The sequence below is a fragment of the Oryzias melastigma genome, linkage group LG3 (genome assembly GCF_002922805.2).
Source record: "Oryzias melastigma strain HK-1 linkage group LG3, ASM292280v2, whole genome shotgun sequence".
In the NCBI taxonomy this organism is placed as follows: Eukaryota; Metazoa; Chordata; class Actinopteri; order Beloniformes; family Adrianichthyidae; genus Oryzias; species Oryzias melastigma.
In genome coordinates, this window is record NC_050514.1 from 12596836 (window position 1) to 12620065 (window position 23230).

General features: G+C 36.2%; 1 protein-coding gene across 1 annotated transcript in view; it reads left to right on the forward strand.

Annotated features, from left to right (window-relative positions):
• Nucleotides 1-22438, forward strand: part of LOC112160556 (protocadherin-9) — a gene marked incomplete at its 5' end in the record, with an annotated part of 205925 nt that extends 183487 nt beyond the window's left edge. The window contains 1 exon segment of the mRNA XM_024295175.2: nucleotides 20344-22438. Within this exon segment, the coding sequence (XP_024150943.1) occupies nucleotides 20344-20714 (371 nt within the window). The 3' untranslated portion in view covers nucleotides 20715-22438.
• Between the last annotated feature and the right edge of the window lie 792 nt (nucleotides 22439-23230).

The window sequence follows — 23230 nt, forward strand, 5'->3', positions numbered from 1 at the left end:
AGGCGTCTTTACTTCACTTGTGGATTTATTGCAACATTTGTTCCCTCACACCAAACCTGTTTTCCATAACTTTTTGCTGCTAATAGAGTTCTTCAAACTGGATTCATGATTATTATTATATTTAGAAAATACCAGATTTGGTGAAGGTTTTTTTGTATCAATCCTTTACACCTTAAATGTCAGACAAGACTAGAGTTGACAACAAATTCTTAGGGCTTAAGGGTAAATCCTATCACATTGTAATGGTTCCTACACAAAATCTAGTGTATGAATAGAATTTAAACCAGTTGCAGATATTTTACAGAGGATAAAAAAAAAAAATCATTTACCCTCAAAAGTTAAGGGAAACTGGAAACTTAAAAAAAAAAAAAAAATTGAATGCCCACTTGAGCCTCGTAAAGGTTGGTCCATAAAAATATTGTCTGACATTAAACCGCTCTGTGGCCTGGAAAAGGTTGGGGACCACTGCTTTAGACATAGTAAGATGTAAGATCACCCTTTGGGTACTTCAGCTACACTGAATTAGTACCTGGAATAATCAGAAATGGTGAATTTTTTATTCTTTCAAATCATGAATGGGCTGTAGAGAGCTGGGAGAGCAGGCTGATTAAATTGCACCTGAGATTCATTGAATCTGGCTCAGAGCTTGAAGCAGTGTTTTAAATAGGACTCCATTTAACAAAATGTGATGTCTTTAATGGGAAGGTAATAATATGGTCTTTATCTTTTATTGAAAAAAGTGGAGTCGTTTCTCAGCATGATGATGTATGCTTTTAAAGAAAATTAGGTTGAGCAAAGGAGGTGGAGAGGGCGATGAAAAGAAGTGACTTTTTGATTTGGTTTTTAGTGTGTCAGCCATGTCAAATGTCAAGCTAAAACTACATCCGTAGTTCAGGCACTGAAACGGTAAAACAACCAATAAAAAGAATTGCCAACCGAAAGGCTCCAAAACCCCTAATAAAAATAAAAGGGAAGCAAGTAACACATACATTCAAAAAGTCATGAAATATCTTTTTTTTATTTTATTCCCGAGAGGCTTTAATTCTACTGGTTTTGTGTTTTTAGCATGTTACTAGATAGACTTTTTTATTTAAAAAATAGTTTTTTTTTGCAAACATGTTAAGAAGAGTAATGTCAAAACATGAGATAAACTTTATAATTACTGTTGCTCCAAAGAACTGAAAGCCTGTGAATTTGCAAGGGAGATATGTAAATGAGTGAGAGGGCCCCCCTCAATTATTTTATTTATTTATTTTTTATTTGTGGAGGGTTAGAAATCAATTCAGCACCCCTGCTCAATAGTTGGTTCCTGTTCTGCAGATAAGACATGAGATGTGGAAATGGGGCTGCTTTTTGGTCAGGGATTCAGATGAACTTTTTGATTTGACCCAAATGTCAGGCTTGGCAGATCTTTTAAAAAACAATCATATCATGTAGTTTTTAGGTTTAATTCTAATTATCTTATTTCTTTATTTTTAGGAAAATAGCAAAATAACTTTCTCCAATGGAGGTGCTAAGACATTTTATGTCAAGGGAGGGAAGACTTTGGAAGGGTGTCACATGAGAACAGCAGAGTGGAAGACCATTTTAAATGAATTAATTAAAAATGTGTATTAATGATGAATTATTGTTAATTAGTTTTCCAAAAGTAAGAATTGTCTCTTGACATGGTAAGGAAACAGCGTGGATTTTGACTATAACGCCAGGGTGCCAATGGCCCAGAATACAGGGCCAAAATTTCATTTTAAAAAAAAAAACAACAACTTTTTTTTGTTATTCTTGCAATCCTTAAAGACGCTTGTATTGATGGTTTATTTATCTTTGTCAATAATGTTACTAAATTTGACCCCCAAATTTGGGGTCAAATGAGGGTGCAAAGCTTTTTTGCTGGAGGGGCAACTGGCCCCCCTGTGCCCCCGGTAGCTCCGCCTGTGATTCCACCTCATGTAAACCCCATTTTGAAATTGTCATAGAATCTGACTTACCAATTCCAATTAAACAATGTAAAAGTTGCACGACACTCAAACAGCTGATTCAATTATTTCTTTTAAATAAAGCAACCATAAGTACAACGATGAATCATTCAATTGTGTTTGTTTAGATTTACATACACAATGTATACTTGTTGTGCTTTCTTCTAATGGTATAAGTTACGACACATGTATTTATAAATGGAAAATAGGAATCTTCCTTGTTGTTGTCGGAGGCTAATAATCCTGTTTTACATGCACCCCCTCCCCCCTCTTCATTAGTCTCATCCTCACAGTAGAGAACTGACAGCCTCATCGGTTGGTACTGTAACACCGGCAGACTAATCTAACAGCCCGTGTTGTGGGTGGCACGAGATGAAGGGGGGGGATTTAGACAGGGTTCTCCTGACGCCCTCCCCCATGTTTCCTAATTAACTGCTACAGATAGTTTTCCTTTCCCACCTGCCTTCTCAAATACACCATTCATTGGTAACCTTTTCACCTTTTTATTATTTCTTTTTAACAGCAGCACAATGTTTAGTGTTCAAAAAAGTCCATTGTTGGCTGTTTAAGTTTGTAATTTATTTTCCTTTGACGGTCAAGTTCTCAAATCCAACACAACTTAATGTGAGATGTAAAGTATTATTTATTTTTCTTTCATGACATGTTGTGACTCGTGTTTCTCTTGACTGCTGTAACTTGATTTATAGCATGCAATTGTTTTAGCATTTGTGCAACAAAACCCTGCTGCTTCAGTTTGTTTTTGAAACACATTGCTTTATGAACAATGAAAAAAATTAATACAAAATGTGCAACGAACATAGAAGTCGGGGTCTAACGATTGATTTTTAATGATTCGATTCATATTGTGGTTCCTGGTACAATTTAGAGTTGATATTGGTTCATTCATTGACCTTAAATTGATCCAGGAAATCTTTAGCCAAAAATTCAACCAGCGTGACTCAGAAATAAATATGCGGTATTGAACAGTGCAGGTGAAAATAATCAAGAGTAAATTAACAATAATGTGTATATACGTATGTATACGTACAGACAAGTAATCAACAATTAATGTCAAATCCATTCACATTTTAGCTCCATACAATTCTGTCCCCTGTTATTTTCTGCATCAAAATCAATCAATAGATTGATCTGATTAGATTGTAGCAAAATATATTTATTCATCAATTAATTGTTACAAGTCTACAAGAGGGAATCTCTTAGCTACAGTTTTTAGACATTTGCAACTCCAGTAAGTGAGTGAATTAGGAGGATATCTCTATCGTGAGCAGCTTTTTTTTTTTTTTATATGAATAAGTTTTTGCTCTCGATGAACAAAATTGGTTGTCTCGCCTCATCCCTCAGAGTGGGAAGTTCGTTTCAGCAGAGAAGCAAAGGAGCGAAGAATCAAGGCCAAATGATGTTCTGACAAGGTTGCCTGCAAATTTTTGATGATGGTAGAACACAGAGCTTAAGGGGTTTGTGGGTTGTTCTTTTCATCCTCATATTAATGTGCAGGATTCAGTGCCGTGCGTGCATTTTTTTTTTTATAAAAGAAATAAGCGCCCCTGCATCAGCAGTTATTCGCTAGTTAAAAAAAGGAGCATTCCTTCAAAGAGATTCCTCACTGTCATCCCTATCTTTCAGTCTGCCTCTCCATTTCCTTTTTTTTTTTTTCATGTGTATCTGTGAAAGATAAAGTCTTTAAGACCTACACTAATCCTGTCATTATGCTGTCATCGTCACTGGCATATTTTATCTTCTCACTTTCTTGGTTATCCTTTGGACTAAAGCAATTATAGAGCTGCAATTGAAACATCAAGTAATTAATTCATTGCTGTGTTGAGCATACTTGGTTTGATGCCACACTTCAAGTGTGAGATGAGTGTTTTTATGGGTCAGTTGTGGAGAAGGGTAAGAATAGCAGTCGGGATTTTATGCCTCTCTTGGCACATGGGACATCCATCCAAGGCCATGAAGTATATAACATGCAGAGTAATGTCATTTAGACCTTGGCAAGCTTCTTGTGTCCTACTCAGGGGACTATCTCGCCTCCACAGCCCTATCTCTCTCCCCCTCCTTATTCCCTCTCTGTCTCTTCCGCCTCATCTTGCTCCACTGCTACACACCACATTGTATTTTTCCCTCTCTTTCATCCCTCAGCTCCGGCTCTCCATTTCCCCCCTTCTCTCTCTCTCTCTTCTCATCACTCTTCTTCATCTTTCTTCCTTTCATTCTAATTGTCTTCCCCTCTCTTTATACATCCTCTGCCTCCTGGTACGTGCCGTCATCTGCAACCACAGTGCCGCAAAACACTGCAGTGCCATGATCCAGAAACCCCACATTAACACTGGGATTTCACCCAGAGATTATTTAAGTGTGGCATGCCTGCCAGGCAGGGTTCCTCTCTGTAATCTCTATAGCCCCCATGAATGGAGGAGCACTGGGAAAGGGGGGATTTGGATGAGTTTGAGGGCTGATAGAGTTCTAGAATCGGTGCCGTATGAGCCTTTAGGTATTTTCAATATTCAGTTCAATATAGTCTTGGATTTAAGAGGTGGGGGTGATAGCTTAGCATGTCACAGAGAAACTGAGATGAAATCCCTAACAGACGGATCCCATTCTTTTCAGTTAGCTATGTATCCTTCTGAGGTTTGCAAAGTAATTTAATTTGAGGTAATTGTAGCGAGGATCCATAATTAAAAGGATTAAAATGCATGCCATTTATAGATGGGCTAAAAAGAAATGAAATGATGAAGCCGCTGGCACCATTTCTGCCACATATATGTCTTTCCATTTTACATCCTCTCCTTTGTGAGTAAATTCTATCTACATTTTCAGTATGTCTCAGGACAAAAAATGTAACAGCTGTGGACACCCAAAACAATGACGCTGCATGTTTATTTGAATGTTTTTCTTGTTTTCATTATGTGCTGGTCATTTACGTCATGGAGCAGTTTTTGGCATCTCACAAAACATTTGGTTTTATAGCTCCATGTTATGACACGATGCTCAAATCAACATGGTCACCCTCTCACAGTGGCAGGAGGCTTTGACCTCATCAAGTGCCTGCTGATTTTTTGACATTGAGAGGGGAACAGAGAAAGCTGTTCCTTTAATGTCCCAGACCGTCAAATGGATTGGTTACTTACATTGTTCCATGAGCAGCTTTCCTATTATATTTTTCAGGATGTAGGGGGCATCATGTCTTTGGAGCAAAACCATTTATGTTGCACAAGGACAACATAAAGGCACATGAAGCACGAAAACTGTCTGAAACTTGCAATCAACCATTAAATGTTTTTAACATAGCATTACTTCAAGGAAAACTATTACTTATTAGCATCAAATAGAGTCAAAGAAAATTAGTTCTCAAATTATAAAAAGAAAAAGGGCAGTTATCTTCATTTTTGAAGTATAACTATGTAATATATCTAAAAATCTTTTAATGCAAAAGTTCATGTAACCAATTCCATATAAAAAAGGAACAATCCCCCTATTTTACCTGTCACTTTGTGTTTTTGTGGCACATGGTGCAGGTGACACATGTCCTCCAAATGCACCTGAGTGGTGTGCAGCCCTGCTTTCATCCTCATGTGTCATGTTCTGCAGATGCATACGGAAAGAGCTATTACAACAGGAACGGCAGGGGAGAATCATGATGGCGTGCACAGATGTACGGCCTTTAAGTACCTCAGTGCTTAGCATTTATGTAAGACATCTCCTCCCAAGTATTCTCTTATAGCATCCTCATAGGATGAATACGGAAAAACAAATCCCTAAGATTGGTGAGATTCTTCTTTTTGTTTTTTCGACTGGATTTATTTTGTAACACTTATCAAAACAAGTTAACGAAAAATGGCAGTGTAAAGTTTAATGGTACTCTGGTTTGGTGTGAGGGCTTCTGTTACACAAATTTAAAACCAGCTTTGGTCATCAAACGGAGAGGACTGTTATTTTTTATTTTTTTATAGCACATCTAAATGTCATCCCAAAGCCTCAAAAGATGAGTATGCATTTTGGAAATCCACTCTGCATTACTGTGCAGGATCCTTTAAGGTCACCAGAGGTCATGCGAGTTGGTTGGTTTAATAAGAAAACAGTAGGGGGTGCTTGAAAGTTGTCCTGTCATGCAGATACATCTAATTACCCACAACATTAAACAGCAAACAGGTGAAGTGAGTGGGGAAGGAAAACATCATCCCAACATCTACCCTGATAATACTCACTGCTTTCTAAACTTTATTTTTTCAGATCAGTCAGATCAGTCCCCCCTTCTATATTAAAAGCTTGTCTGCTTTTCATGTTTATGCATTGTTTTGCTTTCTCATCCCCTCGTGCTCTGTTGCTCTGAAACCTGTTTGCTAAAGAAAGAAGGATGTGGCTGCAGGGGAAGCCTCGCCGTGTAGGTAACAGTTTAAACGTCCTTGACAAGTGCACAGTTTGCAAAGGAGCAAATTTAATTTCCATGATTTGAAATTTCAAAGGTATCACCTGCTGTAATTGCTTGACTAGGGAATCCATAAATCACTGTGCAGTAAGGTCATCTTGTAATTTCTTCCCTAATGCTGGCATTTATTTTCTTACCATCTTCCCTTTCTTCTGATTTAATCTAGCCAGGTCATTTAAGAGATTAATTGCTGCCATCTTCAAAAACAACAAATTACTTTCACACATGTTCCAACATTAGAATAGTGTGACCACATACAAAAACATCAAAGAAATATTGTTCTTCCTAGCAGGTAGAGACCACTAAAGTTCAACTTGTTCTCAAAGTAGTTAAAGTAAAAACTATTTCTATAAATTGCATTGGTATATAATAATAAATAAATGAAAATATTAAATAGACTTTCCACAGCTTTAAGCATCTGAGCTGATAGACATCCAGTATCTTTTCCTTCTGCTCTGTTTCCTTTAAAATCTGTCAATTTTTTTAAACACAATTCTATAATTTACTGTAGGAAAACATGACCAATTTTAACAAAATTTACTAAATGTTCCCATTTTTACTATTTATTTCTGTCTATGAAATCCAAAACTGAGAAATAAAAAAAATCTGATTTGTGGGACAGATTTTGTTGGTGACATCAATGGATTTACCTAATTTTCTAGTTTTGGTCCATCTCACAGATGGACTCTGGAAAGGGCTTGTGGGTAACACTGCCTTCCTGCAAAGATGTGACGGACACTTAATTACTTGGCTGACAGAAGTTATCAGCCACCTGCACTCAACAGGGGTCTCTGCCAGACCCCAACCTCCACTTCCTCCCTGTGCACCCACCCCTTCATGGGGCAGATTTATGCATATGTTGCTACTCACAGTCCAGGTTAGCTTTAAGGTGTTGATTTCTTTATTAATTTCTACTTTCTTTGTCCTTAAAAAATGGAAAAGAGGAAGTGGTTTACGTGTTTTCTATATTATTTCTTGTAATGACCTGCCAAAAAAAAAAAAAAGGAAAAGTGGCCCTTATATTTAAATAAACTATTATCAATGCCTACATTTTTAACGTTGTAAAAACTGACATGCGGACCTTACATGCTTCAAAGTGTTCTACACTGACTTCAATTCAGTATTCCTCATGTGACTTGAAATACATCCCTGCCAATTTTCCTAACACCTCAGCACCACTGCAGTTAAGGCAGACGGTTTTGAGAGCTGAAGAGGAGGTGTTAACTTTTTCTGTCACTTCCAATTTGAAGTGTGAAGAACTTTTACATTCTGACACATCAGGATATTTTAGCAGGAAGGAATTTGTCCGGACTCCATGAACCAGGAAAAAAACAAAAAGATGAAATGTAGATTAGACAAATAACCAAAATACTAGTCTTAATTTTTTAGTGCTATATAAACAATTATAAAGCATATTCATCTCAATAAAAAATACAAGTTTTGCTACAATCCAGAAACATCCATTTTTTTTCTTTTCTAATTAAATTTAGTTAGAACTCCTCTAGACCAAGGGTCTGCAACCTGAGGCTCTGGAGACACATGCTTCATTTTTCCAATTTGGCTCTTTGGCTATGAAGACAAATGCTAACTATTCAATTAAATAAAAGGGTTTGTAGTTGATTTATTTAGTTAAATATGCTTTCTCATTTATTTTTTGAATTTTAACATGCCACATAACTCAGAAAAAAATGGTAAGAATGGTTTATTATCAGAATAAGCCTAAAGAACATATAGATTTATTTAAAATATGATGTTTTCATGTTTGTTTTCAGTGGTAAAAGACGAAAAGGATGAAAATGCCACTGTTGGATTTGGTTTTTTCTCATTTTTAATTCAAGAAAATCAAAATACAAAATTAAAATACAAAGAAAATTATAATAACTAAGTTTTTGTACATTTTTTAAGTACATTTGGTGTTACCATACATTTATAAATGAATACCTTAATGGTCACAAAAGCATAAATAATATATATATTTTTTAAACAGTGACTTTGAGGCTCCTGTTGGGTTTTTGTCACTAAGAAATTGGACCAAATGGCTCAAAAGGTTGCAGATGCCTGAACTAGAGATTAAAGTGCTCTCCTTTCCTTAGACTAATTATTAAAAAAAAACAAGCAAATTATGCCTTTATCATATGTTAGATTGTGTCCTAAATTGCCTTAAAGAGCATAATCGTTCCTTATGCTTATTTTACTTTCAAAATACATTTGAATCAATATCTCTAATATTGCAAGATTTTATTCTTAGTTTTCAGAGTAGTTTGTTCTTAGAGAACACCCAATTGAACTTGTTCAAATCTATAAGAGTTCTAACAACAAGTTTTACCCACTTTTCCTGCGTCACCATCACTAAACCTGCAGCATGTTTAAAGTTAGTTTTGGAGCGCTCTGCCGATGCTGTTTCTCCTTTACAGAACTGTTCTGACAACAGCTGGCCTCCTTAACAAGTGAGCTGTTATGATTCTGCAAATGATTTCACCACACAACAGCTGCCAGAAAAAGAAAAAAAAAGTTTGAATTAAACTTTGTGCATGCATCATTGCTATGGATACTAGTTTTCCACAAACGTTTGCATCATTACTTGATGAATTAAAGACTAACAGTGATTCAAAAGAAACAGACAAGGTTTTTTGAAAGTTTTGATGAAAAGTGCAGTGTAAATGCCATGTGTAAATACAGTAAAGTATGAGTATTAAAGTACAAATGAATGGATACGCAGAGTTCTAGGCTGAGGTGCTGATTTACATGATGAGTAAAATAATCAAAACAGTCATCAAACACACGCATTTATTACCAAATGTGTTACTTTCACTGTTTATTCTTATTACACACAATTGATCGGAGGCGTTTGCATGCATGTATTTGCCTAAAGACTAATTTTGTCATTTTTGAGCCTCAACATATACTGTTCTTTATCTAACCATTGTAGGAAAATATATCTGATTAAAAAAAAAAAACAGTGGATCCTCTATCATCCATTGTAGTAAATTCTGAGTAAGGAACAAAAGTAAAAGTTTCAGTGAAATACACAGCTAAATAAGATACTGTACCTCTGGTGGATTGTCTTTTGACATCAGCCAGTTAAGTCTTCGTGAACATCTGGTGGGACACCATTTCAATGCCTTCTAGTAGGATTGTTTTGTTGGATGTGACCCAACGGGAAGAAGTGATGGTCCACAACTTGCCAGGGAGATTCCATCTTTTAGCCAGTTTGAGGCCAACCTGACATTCTCATCATCTGTGGTGATGGAGGAGTTCGGATCCGTGTAAAGATAACACATCATCTTGTAGACATGGATAATTCAAATTCTAACTTCAAATAATAGTAAACCCTGAAGGCAGATTGAAATTTAAAGATGGATGGAAAGGTCGATAAATGACAATCGATGTGGATTGTGGTTTCATGTAACAATTTGTTTTAATGTCACTTATAGTCATCATAAATTCCCATCAAGATGTATACTGTTCATTACTTTGGAGATTCTATTTTTAAATTTAACACCAAAGGTCAGCATGCAAAGCAATTATTGGATATCTGGTCATCTGTTTGTCATATCTGGTGTTATTATCATTACTATTGCTATCTAATATTAAAAAATATGGATGTGGTGTGGTGGTTGCACCCTCGTCTCACACCAAGATAACCATGGTTTGAATCCCAGCTGGATTCTTTCTGTGTAGGAAAAAAAATCATAAATAAATGTATTCTACTTTTAACTCCAATAGTGCAGTGAAATGGCAAGCTGGCTGATGTAGGTCAGAAATCAAATTACGAGGTCAGCTGCTGCCTTTAATGTAGTTGAAAATTACAAATGGAGATGGAATCATTTCACCTGGGCCTTGTAGTAATGAGGGCCGAACAGCTGAGCTGAGCTGCATCAAAAAGCATTTCAAAATGTCCCTGAAAATCAATTTAATTTTGTTTTTCATAACAAAACAAAGTGAAGGAAATTACTCCCCATCATAAAAACCAGTAATAAACACGGCTTTGTCGTATGAATAATTGCATGGATATGTTTTGAATAATGTGTTTACATTCTGATATTTAAAAGGGAGAACATGCAGTCTTACTATTATTAAAAACAAAAAGCAGCAAAAAAAAAAGAAAATCTTTTGTTTAATGTAAACAAAAATTCTTCCTCACTTTAAACACTACTTCCAACTGCATTATTTTTTACCTGATTCACAATGATTTAAATGAAGAAATACTTAAAAAAAATAAGCCTAAGCTTCATTATGTTCTCTATCATGATAAAATGTAACCAAAAAAAGTAAAAAAAAAAAAAAACGTTTTTATCAGATTGGCTCTTTGAAGTCACTTTTTAAACATTTCTCACAGCCCATGATATTTTTAGACACTTCACTAAAACCTGAAGTTATTTGATAAAAAGAGAACGAAAGACTGGATGAAGGATGGGGGCAGGTTCTTCAGATGTCAAACAAAAAGCCTGAATGTCACGTTTGTGGGATAATAGCGTTCAAAGATGTCTGTCAAAGTCTGTGTTCAAATTTCATATGTGAGTAAAAAACAGCTTGTTAAATTTCAGTGTAAATCCTGACTCCCAGATTACGTTTTTGTTGTTGCTTGAACATGTCAGCGTCATGTGGAAATGACTCTCTTGGAGGTTGTAAGGCCATACAAACTTTTCCTCTGTTGTTCTCTGCTGCAGAAAGCTTTTCCATCACTAAACAAACGTGATCCTCATGTGCAGCAGTTCTCAGTTCAGATGACTCTTAGTTCACTTTGTGTCTAATATGCACAAATGTTTCCCTTGAATAATAAATGGAACACTAAGACTCAAACAGGATTTCTAAATTTTGTACAAAAAAGTTGCCTTTTAATATTTTAACAAGAATAACAAGAATTAGAACTCCTTCAAATTGCCCTTTAACTCCACAGACATGGTTTTACTTTTTTGGTTTAAGATCGAGAGCCATTTAGCAGTACATTTTTTTTCTTAGTCAATAAGCAAAACAAATTGTGGCTGAAATTGGCTCAAATTTAAACCACAAGATCTCTGATCCTGAGTGCCAGCTCACTGTGTTTAGGTACACAGCAGTGTACCACAGAGTAGCTTGTTTCTGTAAACAGGTTTCTGCTAACATGTATGGACGTTTATAACAGGCCTGCTTTTTCCAAAGATGGCACCATTATTGTGCTTACAAATACACTTTTATTTCTCTTATTGACCTTTACAAATGGAAGTCGCAGGGAACTTTCAGTATGAATGGAAAAGTTTACTATGTAACGGCATAAAAATTATTAATATGTTTGCTAAAGTTCATTTTAGGACATTAAATGGAAGTAAATCAATTATAATAGTTGATGCTGAACTCAGATTCTCATTTTTTTAAACATTATTCTAAAAATTGTCATTTTATGTAATTTTTTAGTAAAAGCTCCTAAAGGCAATTCTTTCTGAGCTCTTTTTTAAACCAAAAGGTCAAAGTGAAAAAAGGTCCAATAGAGGTTATTGTTTGGTTTAACTCACTTCAGGCAGCTGTATCTGTGAGATAATCCCAAAGAACACAGCTAAAAATTTCTTGGAGTGTAGCTGGAATTCATGGTGATATCCTTTGTTTCAGCAGTGAAGAAATCAGCCAACTTCCATCCTACTAGGGCCAAAAAGACTGAAAATATAGTGGCTGGTAGCAATAATTTAGACAGGCAAAAAGTGAGATTGTTTTGTAAGTCACCATGGTAGGGGTGAAACATGTTTTTTTTTTTAAACTAAATTAGATTTACTTTTTCCTAACCTTTCTTCCTGTGCCTCCAAGTCTGAAATCAGTTATTCTGTTCCTTTTGTGATAGACTATCAAAGCAGGGATTTCTATTAGGCAAAAAGATCACATCCATGTGTAAACATGGAGCTGCTACATTTTACAAAATGTGTTCTATTTTCTGTCTATGAGAATTTATTTGCAAAATCTGTAGTTTTTGTACTTTAACAAAATAAAAAATCTATGATTTAAAAAAAAAAAATCTGATAAAACCCTGAGTATTTTGACAGTTATCGACCTTTACTCCATTAAATAAATAAATAATATTTAGGGCAAATGTTAGAATAAAAATGTTCATAAGAAAATATTCACTAATAACATATAGATATTAAGAAGAATGTTCCATACAGATGTAACCTACTTCTATAACTACTTTTTATTATGTAAAAAAACACATGTTAACATCCAAGTGTAGCTTTTTCATATAATATACTTTTTTCTAACATGAAAATGTTTTGAAGGGGATGATATGAAAGAAAGCACCTTTAGTTGATCATTTAAATTACAAATTGGTCTTAAAATAGTTCCAAGTGGGGTCTAAGCCAATAATACTCGTCAGCGATTGCAGAAGTTATGCAAATGACATTCCTGTCTTTTGACAAGCGTTATTTTTCCTCTTACTTCTCCTCACCTTCATTTCCCTTTTCTTCATCTTCCTTGCTCTTCTTTTTTTTTCTCTTTCTGGCCACTCTTTTCTTTGCATTCATTTTCTATTTTGACTCTCTTGTGCCCTTCATCTCCTCTCGTAAGAAGCTGCTTCCTGGCCTCAAAGGGAACGTTGGGAGGGATCCATCAACACGACTGCTATTCTCAGGAGAATGCATCCAGCATGTTCCTCGCTCCTACTTTGCTCACTAGTATATCTGTCCAAAACCTAGATAGCCTTTGGTGCAGGTCACAGGGTCTATTTTCATATATTCCATAAAGCAGTACAAAGCTGTAAATCCATGCCTTTTTGGGCACCAACCACCATGACACTCATGCATTTATCTAAGCCGTTTGCAATGTTTTTGCTGCCAGTGTGCAGCAGGTCTTAACGTGCAGGTAGGTTATGCACATCATTCTGTTATTTTGTAAACAGTAATGGATTGGTGGTATATATTTTTGTATGTTTTGCGGCAGATGATGAAAGGGTCAAATAGAATACCTGCAGCAGGCCGTGGCATATAGAATTAATATCCCACACGTTTCTGTGGGGCGTTTGAGAAGCAGCTGGAGACATCCGTGTGAAGCTTTAAGCCTCCATGTTGGGCCAAAACAAAGCCTCATTCATCCCCAAATAACAACATCTGGGCATGCTAAACAGCATGGATAAATAAACAAGCCCTATGGACACAAAATCCTCTACATTGAGTCAGTCTCACACCCCCTCTCCAGCAATTCCCTCTTGCAGTTCTGACGGCTGCTGTTGGTGTGGTACTGGCACGTCAGTGCTGACTGTGTGTCCAATTAATTAGCCAAACGTTATCTTATTAGCGATAGCTAGAAGACAAAAACAAGCAAAACTCCCTTGCAGTTGCAATGAACCTGTGGCCACAAATGAGCAGGACTCTCTCCTGCTCTGTAACCTCTGTGGTCTGTTGATGCTGAGTAGGAGGACAGAAAGAAAAGCCTGTAAGTGTTCCTTGGTCAAAGTGCCCATCGTTAAACAGCTATTTCTCATGGCTGGCATTCATTCCACGGATGCTGCAGAATTAAACCGACCTGCCTCCAGCGTGTCCTGATGACACCGCATCAGTAGGCAATGTAATGGTTTCTTTGTCTTTAAGGTATCTGTCTTTGTGGACATCTGCAACATTTGCACAGTGCTGTAAGCAAAAGTCAGCACCATCTGACACAGTTCTAAATCCTTTGCATTGCTCTACACCTGTGCCTCGGTGTTATTTAAAGCACTCAGGGCTTCTGCACCAAAACACCAGCCACCGGCTATTTGCTTGTGTGTACTTTGCGTGTATGTGTGCATAAGGCAACTTGGCTTTTAATCTAGTATCTATTAGCAAGAGGCTATGCACAAAAAAACAACAACAAAAAAAAAAAAGGAAAACTGTTTCTCATGAATGAAGGAAGGACATTCTTATATGTATAAACTCAAAAACTGTTGCTTTGCAACATCAGCTGAATATCCATGTGATAACAAAACGTGTTGATTTCTTATTTTACAACAGTACACTTACTTTAAAGATACATTCTATGATTTTTTTTTTTTCTTTTTTGGCTTTGGTATCCTAGTAACAGTGGAAACTCAAACCACGAATGGATTCCTAAAGTTTGAGGAAATAGCGTGGATGCATAAACAGTTATGGGCGCTGTCACTCGCAAAAGGAGGGCTGAAAACCTTCACAGCTTCCTGGTGGTTGTTTTCACTTATTTCCAGGTCTGATTCCACTAAAATTTCCTTCACCCGTCACAAAAGGTTTTTCCTTTTTCCTTTGATAGTCTCCAACCCAGAGGAGATCTAGTCAAGATTTATAAGTTTGTTTGTCAAGCAGAAGTACAATAGAGGACATGCCCAGCAGCATCTTATCTACAGCTGTAGTATCATGGTGTGTTGGTGCTTATCATCTGTCCACAGCTCTTCATAGTAACAGCATGTCACTTGATTTCCTTGAGGCTTTTTTGGAGCTCACGCTTGTCACCAGTGACTGATACTCTATTGGACTGCTTGAATGTGCGCTGAGCGTGAAACTGCAAATGAAAATAATATGTCATCAAAATTTGAAAACACGCGCCACAGACAGCGTGCCCGTTCCCTGTTTACCCCTGAAAATATGACCCACGAAACCAGTTACCTTGATAACAAAAGTGTTAGGAGGAAATCAAAGCAGAGTGTACCAAAAATTTCCGATGACTGTTGTGTTGGATTAACATACTTTATTGAAAAATGAAGGACTGTGGTAAAAATAGCCACATTAAATCTATTTACATGTAAATGCATTATGCAGATGGTAACAGATAAAGCAGGTCAAGCCAGAGCAACGCTTCTTTTACAAACTGCAGCAAACCAGAGGAAAGTAACACACAGCCTAATCAGAAGTTTGAGTTTCCAGACTGTACTTGATAAATGGGTGGTGGACTCATTCTCTTTTAATGTCAAACAGTCTATTCCAAAGGGATGAGGACTAATTGCAGAAGATTCCACCTCCAACCTTGTCCTTTCAATTAAAGAGTCTCACATATTTCACAGTTAAAAGCAGGACTCATTTTATCTGCAGTGTGTAAAAAAAGACTTTAAGGAATGTGCTGTGCTTTAGCGGTGTTTAAAGTATTTGGGCTTGAGTGGGAATTTCATGTTTTTGGAATTGGGTTTAAATGCCAGGTAAATGTCGTGGTGTCACACTTGTGAAAGATCAGAGGGGCTGTCTGTTGTTTCTCACTTTGTCCATGTGAAGGGATCTTGAGGATTTTCCTGCTACATCTGCTCTGTGTTGCCAGCTGTGTGGCCTATATATATAATATATATGATGGTATAGATCGGAGAAGGTTTGGATATTTTTTCACTCATATGTGTTGATCGACTGTTCTCATTTAGGTTGATATTTCAGACAAACTGTGATGTAAGGATCCCCTCTTTCAGAAATTCAAGTTAGCCACAAGAAAAGTAAAAAAGGGTGGCTATTTGTAAAGATGGTGTTCGTACACTCAATTGTCAAAAAAATATTGTCTACTTGCCCCAGTATCAACGATATGGGATGTTCATGCCTGCACATTCTCACACCCAACTTGTCATATATGGACACTTGGTTCAGGCCCCCTTCACATCACTTTTTGACGTTTTGAGTGTCCCTAACTCATCGCTTTATGACGTGCTGGCCGTTTTTTGACAAGCTGGCTGTTCCCATTAAATCATGGGTCCCTAACCCTAGGGACGTGATACCGGATGCGTTAACGAACGCGGAACTGGAACAGGGTTAGGGTAAGGGTGCCTTTCAGCTCCGCGCCCTGGTACTGGTCTGGTACCATTCTGCATCCTGAGGGCTGGGAGCCCCTGATTTGGGTCTGTGGCACATTACCAAGCGGCCATTGAACAGGCACCAGTCGATAAGATAAGATAAGATAGTCGTCCCACGGTGGGGAACTTTCAGGGTTACGGCAGCATTACAAATAGAAAAATTAGATAATATACATATTTACAATAGGGACCCCTGATTTAAGGGGAACAGTCAGCTTGTCAAAAAATGACGAGTTGGGGAGACTCAAAATGTCAGAAAGCCGAAATTTGTGGTTAACTTGTTTTCCGAAAGACGGGATTCTATGGTACAGCCACGCTAAAATTGGTGCTTGTTCTACAAAATGTATTATTATTATTATTTTAATAACCAACTCCACTATATGGCATAGTTGCAAGTAAATAAAAAGTGTTCTATTCTTAAAATAAAAGCAATTCGTGGAATCCAATAGGTGTACAAAGTAGGATTCCAGATGTTTTAAGGTTGTAGAAGCCGTAACTATGGACTTTATACATTTTTTCAGAAACTCGTTCGTATTTTCACTTTTTTTCTCGTTTCAGTCTTCAACTATAAAACCTACATTGAAAAGTTATAGAATGTTGGCCAATATCTGCTCACAATGGAAGATTTATGAAGATTTGAAGAGCTGCACCTATCTGTACAGGAGACACGGCACAGGGAAGATTGATTGATAAAGTCTCCAGCCAATCAAAATGCAGGGAAAAAACGCATGCAACCAGCTAGGCCTCGAAAGGAGACTCATGGTATAGTGAGGGAATACTGTATTGGACACTCATAATTTCATGTATCCTTTTCAACTTTTACAATACTTAGATCAAACAATTGCCCAATCTCTAGCCAATGACTGCACCATTTCAATGCAAATACTTGACTGCATTTTTGCATAAAGTCTTTACTTAAGCACAATCATATGTTTTAACTAAATAGAATAAAGGCATCTGTCTCTTTGAGAGAAATAACAATACAAGAAAAAGGTGCTACATTAAATTTCCGATTTTGAGCAGGAAACACTATTTCAAATGTTTTTTCAAGGGTCAAATATCAATTTAGACAAAAGCCAAATCTTTATTCTACCCCATGGCCCAGGACCTTTGCTTACTCCTGTTGCTTAACCTTGAACCTGAAGGAAAAAGAGGTAGAGATCGCCTTTTTGAGATTAGATCTTGAGCTAAATTCAGCAATTACTGAAACCCAAGGAAGCAGAACTAATTGGTTCATTTTGCTTTTACTCATTGTGCTTTATATGTGTCTCATAATTCATGAATCAAGCCGAAAAAGGAAGCACTTAAGCCCATGTTGAAGGTTCAGATATGTAAATGTCAAATTGATGCAACACAATAGGAACATATAGCTATATTTATTTATTTTATTTTTTTATTTTTTTTACTTTTAAGGATGAAATGCAGCATACATACATATATAGGCAGAGGCTTCATGCATCATTTGACAATAAGTTTTGTGTTTTTAATATTTTTTTTAATGAGAGAAATTGAAATGTCCCCTTTACCCTCTTTATCTGCTGTGCAGTTCACTATAGACCCTTATTTAGTTCATCTATGAGTGAGGGTGATGGAGATGAAGTTTAACCTCACAAACTCCTCTTCAGTTTCAATCAAAACTTTCATAATTTTTAAGGATTACTTTACACTTAAACAGAATTGTCCATTATGCTTGAGCTGAGATTGCATACACTTTGGCCTTAAACTTTCTGTTCTGAACATTGACCCATTCAAAAAAAAAAAAAAAGTCTTTTAAAGAGTCTTTAAATTCCGTTTTATGTTGTAGAATCAATGATTTAGACTTTATTTGCTGAGAAGAGAAGAAGAGGAACGAACATTATTTTATATTATGCTATAATAAAATGCAGAACACCACAAAACCTAAACTGGCTTTTTAAACTCTTTTACCTATAAATATTTTGTCCAGCAGCTTCAGTGTTGGAAATTACCTAGGAAGAAAAAAGAACGAAGAATGAAAATTAAAAACAACAGGATAAAGCAGTTTTGCTTGTAAGGCAAAAAAGAAAAAAAGGCAACATGCAGCATGCTTTTTTTCATTTATGAGAAACAGTCACTTTTGTGTTTCTGGACTGTATTTCCTTCCCTACCTTTTATCGTCTTGTCCAAATTTACTCTGTCTCATGTGCATGAACGGAGAACAAGCTACCATTTTGTTTGGTTGGTAAAATATTTTTTTGGACAAAACTGATAAAGTCCAAAGATAAGGTTGTGCTCTAAAAAAAGAACATAAGCATTTGGCCTTAATACATCTTTTAAGCTTGAGGAGTCATCAAAAAGATTCCAGCTAAAGCTAAGTATGTCACACAATTAAAAATATGTCCTTGTTTGTTTTCATCTTGCATTCGGTGAAAGTCTTCAGAAAAACTGTATGAACAGGTTATGAATTGTACTAAAAACATTTTGTGTGTTAGCATGCCCATGGAAATCATCGTGTAGCTATATATTTAGTTGTGATAGTAGTCATATATTTTTCATGCATAAGATTTGTAAAGGTTTTGTGTTCCTCGTTGCAGTTTTAGTCACATGGCTCAAATGAAATAGAAGATGTAATACCATCAATCCATTTTTTTAACCCGCTATGTCCCTTTTGGGGTCACACGGTCGCTGGAGCCTGTCCCATCTACGGTTGGGCTAAGGCGGGGTAAACCCTAGAGAGATTGACAATACAAGCACAAAGATTGTTTAATATATTTGTTTGTTTTGTTTGTTTGTTTGGATTTTTGCTGAAAGTAATGGAGACACATCCAGATCTACAATGAATTTCAGTAATGAATATGTTCATATAAACTAAATCATTTAAATGTTTTACATTGCATTTCTACGTGGTTTAAGATAAATGAGTGACAGTTCAGTTTATTTCTTATCTCTTGCTAGTTTTTCAGATGGAGCTTGAAGCTGCTTTGTACATCAGAATCACATTTGAAGAATGAATGGCATCCAAACTGACCTCTAACTTAATGTCATCGACATGGCTTGCATGTTAAATCCTTTTGGAGGTGAAATGCTTGAACAGTTCCTTGGTTACCATTTAAAAAAGATCACAGCCTTGATTAAGCAACACTATTTTTTTTTTTTCAGAATCATTTGTCTTGTGTTCTTTATTGGTCCCTTTGCTAACTTGCAATGTGTGCTGCACTTTTGAAACAGGGAGAAAACACAGCAAATCAAACCATAAAAAATATTCATTTAGGATTTGTTTTAAAATAATATTGGAAGTGAAGACCCACTCCAATGAAATTGTGATCTTTATATTTTTATTAAGACTCACTTGACTTTTTGTGTTTTTAACATGTTTTTGTAGCATTTTTCTTATAATAGAGAAACTGTATGAATCATTCAAACTGTGTTTCTGAGTATTTCCTAATTCAAATTGTGTTGGAGTGGATCAGAAAACTGGATGCTTGAAAATGCTCAGACTAATGACACAGCTACTGAAATGGATGTGCCAAGATCTCTTCTTCCCCTGCCTAAACCCTGACCTACTCGTGCTTTGGTGTGCGTAACATGAGCATTCAACATCTGTGCTGTAGCGAATTTGAATTCTGGATCAATCTGGCTCAAAACTGTAAAGCTGGATTGATTCAACATTGCTCGCCATTATTTAGTGCCATTATTGTTAGCTTGTGTCTATAAGCTTGTGAGTTGCTCTGAGCAAATAGTTCTGCCCACAATCCTGAATGTATTGTTTCTGCCACTGTGTATAAATTCTGTCTTAAAAATGACAAAGTTTTTATTTTTATTTTGGCTAAAATATTCATAATTATTGTTAAAAGATCACTAGGAAATATTTTACAAAAGAAAAACTATAGTTAGAGTGGGACTTGTTGGACATGTTCTTGTGACAACAACTTCTGCTCGGTGGAAACTATTTCCTACTAAACCACACCGTTTTTTTTTTTTTTTTTTTTTCGTTTGTTTGTTTATTTATTTGTTTTTTGGCTAAGTAATAATCTTAATCAAAAGACCCCTGGTAAAGCTTTGACAATAGATCAAAGATAATCGGAGAGGAATTTGACGGTTTGGTGTAAATACAACAAACATTTTGGTTGTTTTGCTCTTTGCTTGTTGTATATTGGTTGCACATGAACTCCAATTATATATCGAGTAACACTTAATTTCCTAACCATATTTCCTTTTTTGTCTTTTTCTTTCAGATGGGCCATTGGGACCACGCGGCCTCGTAGAAGCCACAGAGATGTGCACACAAGAGTGCCTAATCCTGGGACATTCAGACAACTGTTGGATGCCTCCTACATTAGGAACATACCAGCAGCCCAAATCTCCTGTTTCCAGCTTTGGGTCTCAGCGGGAGTGGGGTCCAAAGGACAAACTCCTCAATGGACACACGCTGTCCAGAACCTGGAAAAATGAGAGCGGACGGTCGGAGCCTTTTGGTGAAAGGAAGCAGTTTGGAAGTGGAGAGGGACACTTCACCAGCAGTGGCATATCTGATATTCCATTAGTGAGTTTGAAGTCCTGCCAGTCAGCCTCCTGCCCGGACAGCCCGAAGGACCAGCAGCTATAAAAGGGACCTTGCTTTTTTGCGGCTGCGAAGGGTTCTTGAATCTGGACACAGTTTAACAGGCAGAGCGTCTCACCTGAGCTCCACTCCTGTTCGGTTGTTTTCTTTCATGTTTCATCTTTTCAAGATTAAGTTGATGCTTCTGCAGTGTGACGGCCGCATGGGCTGTGTAGACCACGAAGTAAACGCTTCTGCTGTGCTCTTTACAGTGAACCTTATTATGGCTATAGGACACTTTCTTTTTTCTGTGACCCTCCTTGGATTTCAGTGTGAAATGACATTTTGTGCCCACTTCATGTGTGAGTCAGACATGTGGAGGAAGGACCTACAAAAACATTAAAAAAAAAAAAAAAGGTCTGGCAAATATATACAAATATTTGTGGTGTAATTGTTATTGAGTTGTCCAGAACTATATTAATCAACACAATCAAAGAAGAAGAAATTCATTTCTGAGGAAAAAAAAAAAAAAATCTATTAACACTGTTTGTGGTCACTTGTTTATTCATTGTCTATGTGTTTGTAAATAAGGCTTATTAACCACAACCATGTATCTGTTGTATCCACAGTAAATGAGACAGTCTTTGGCCGGTGATACTATAAAGAAAGGCTTGTCATCCCAATTTTGGATTCCAGGTGAACAAGGATTCATTCACTTGTTGTAACTATTTATTTGAACGACCACAAATTGATTTAAAAAATGATTTAGTCAACTTTGTCCATAATCTTTAAGAGTTTTCTTCAAGAACCCATCCGGGAGAAGCATCTTGTTTTCTCCTTAAAAGTATTTTATATGAAGGATGTCAGTGCTCAATATGTGCATTCTAAAAATTAAAAGCTTTGAAGGCTCTCCATACACTGATTTGGGAAGTGTTCGGTACAATTAAAAAGCAATATATTTGTAAATGGCTAGATGTTTTATCTAACGATTACCTTACTACTGTATAGATTTTATTCCTATATTGTGAGTTCACTGAGTACAATTTCTCAGTAGTACCTGCAATCTATCGATGTGTGTATATACATATGATTTCCACACAGATTATCCTTTTTTTCCACACGTTAAACAAAGCAGAGTAGGAAAACATTTGAATCACTGTGCCTTCATAATGTCTCTCTAGAACACTTATTTGTGCTTAATCAAATGACAACAGCATTTTTGGCCTCAACATTTTTTTGGCCACATTGTCAGATAATCAAATGCCTTATGCATTATTTGCCAAAATTACAGACCTATTTAACATGTGTGTTAAAGCGCAAAACTTCAGTTGCTGATTCTGGAAACGATGAAGCATGTGCAAAAAAAATGGGTCGCCCATGAAAAATCATCCGTCCTTCTATCGTCTGATCAGGTTGGTTTTTCCCAAAGCATGGAAGGCAAAGACACAACAGAACAGCATGCTAAAAAGATATAGATTTTAGAGTTAACTTATACATTTTTATGTATTTCTTTCTTTCTGTCTTTCTTTCTTTCTTTCTTTCTTTCTTCCTTCTTTTTGCTGGGTGGTAATTGGATCTGGCTTGCATTGGTTGCATTACAGTAACATTCAGTTTGTAAAGCACTTTCAAATTTATGTCACAGTATAAAAAAGTAAAGTAAGATGGAGTGATTTGCTTATTGCAGTATGTTTGTCAGTTGTGAGGGTGTTTGACATTACAGATACTGAAACAGTTACTCCTTGTTACTATTCTACAGGTATCCAGCTACTGCAATAAATGTTTTAATTGTGTGTTTGCTTAATGTGTGATCAGGATGGTTGCAGCAGAGCATTCCATCTTTTTATTAGTTTATTTCGCACAACTACATTCTGCATATTCCTCATATGTATTAGACAAGTCAAAAAAGGCTACAGTTAAATAAGAGTTGTGTTTTTAAACACAATTTAATTAGAGAAACAAAAAAAACTACAAGTTAAAACAACTGTAATCTACATAATAATTGTTTTCTCTATTAAATATATCATCTTATAAATAAAGAAAAGACAATCAATTTGTGCTTTTAGCACGTTTTGTTTGGAGTGAGAACAGCATGAACACATTGCTTGTAAGATCATGACATAAAAACACCTAAACAGCTGCAAGAAATCCTCAGAGACAACCAAAGGAGAGTAAATTTGTGCAACAAAAAAAAAAGGAAATGCTTTGTTAGCTCAGTGTTTAATACACTGTTTGAAAACTACCTACACAGGGAATCAATGTATGTTTTCCCATCAGAATGGAGCAGAGCAGGGAGCTTGTGGCTTGCCGTAGTAGGTCACTGCTACAATCTTTTTCCAATGTGTCTGCTCCTGATTCACAATGATTTCAATAAAGACTCACTTAGAAATGGAATTTTTAAATTCATTATCTTTGTATGTCCTCCATTATCAGAAAAACACCACAAAAACATATTAGTAGCACCAAAAACATGATTTTACTGGAGTGGGTCCTTAAGTCAAACTAAATTTAACAAAAAAAAAAAAAAAAGATAAATAAATGTTGAACTTCTATCAATATCTTACCAATAATGTTTCTGAATTTCA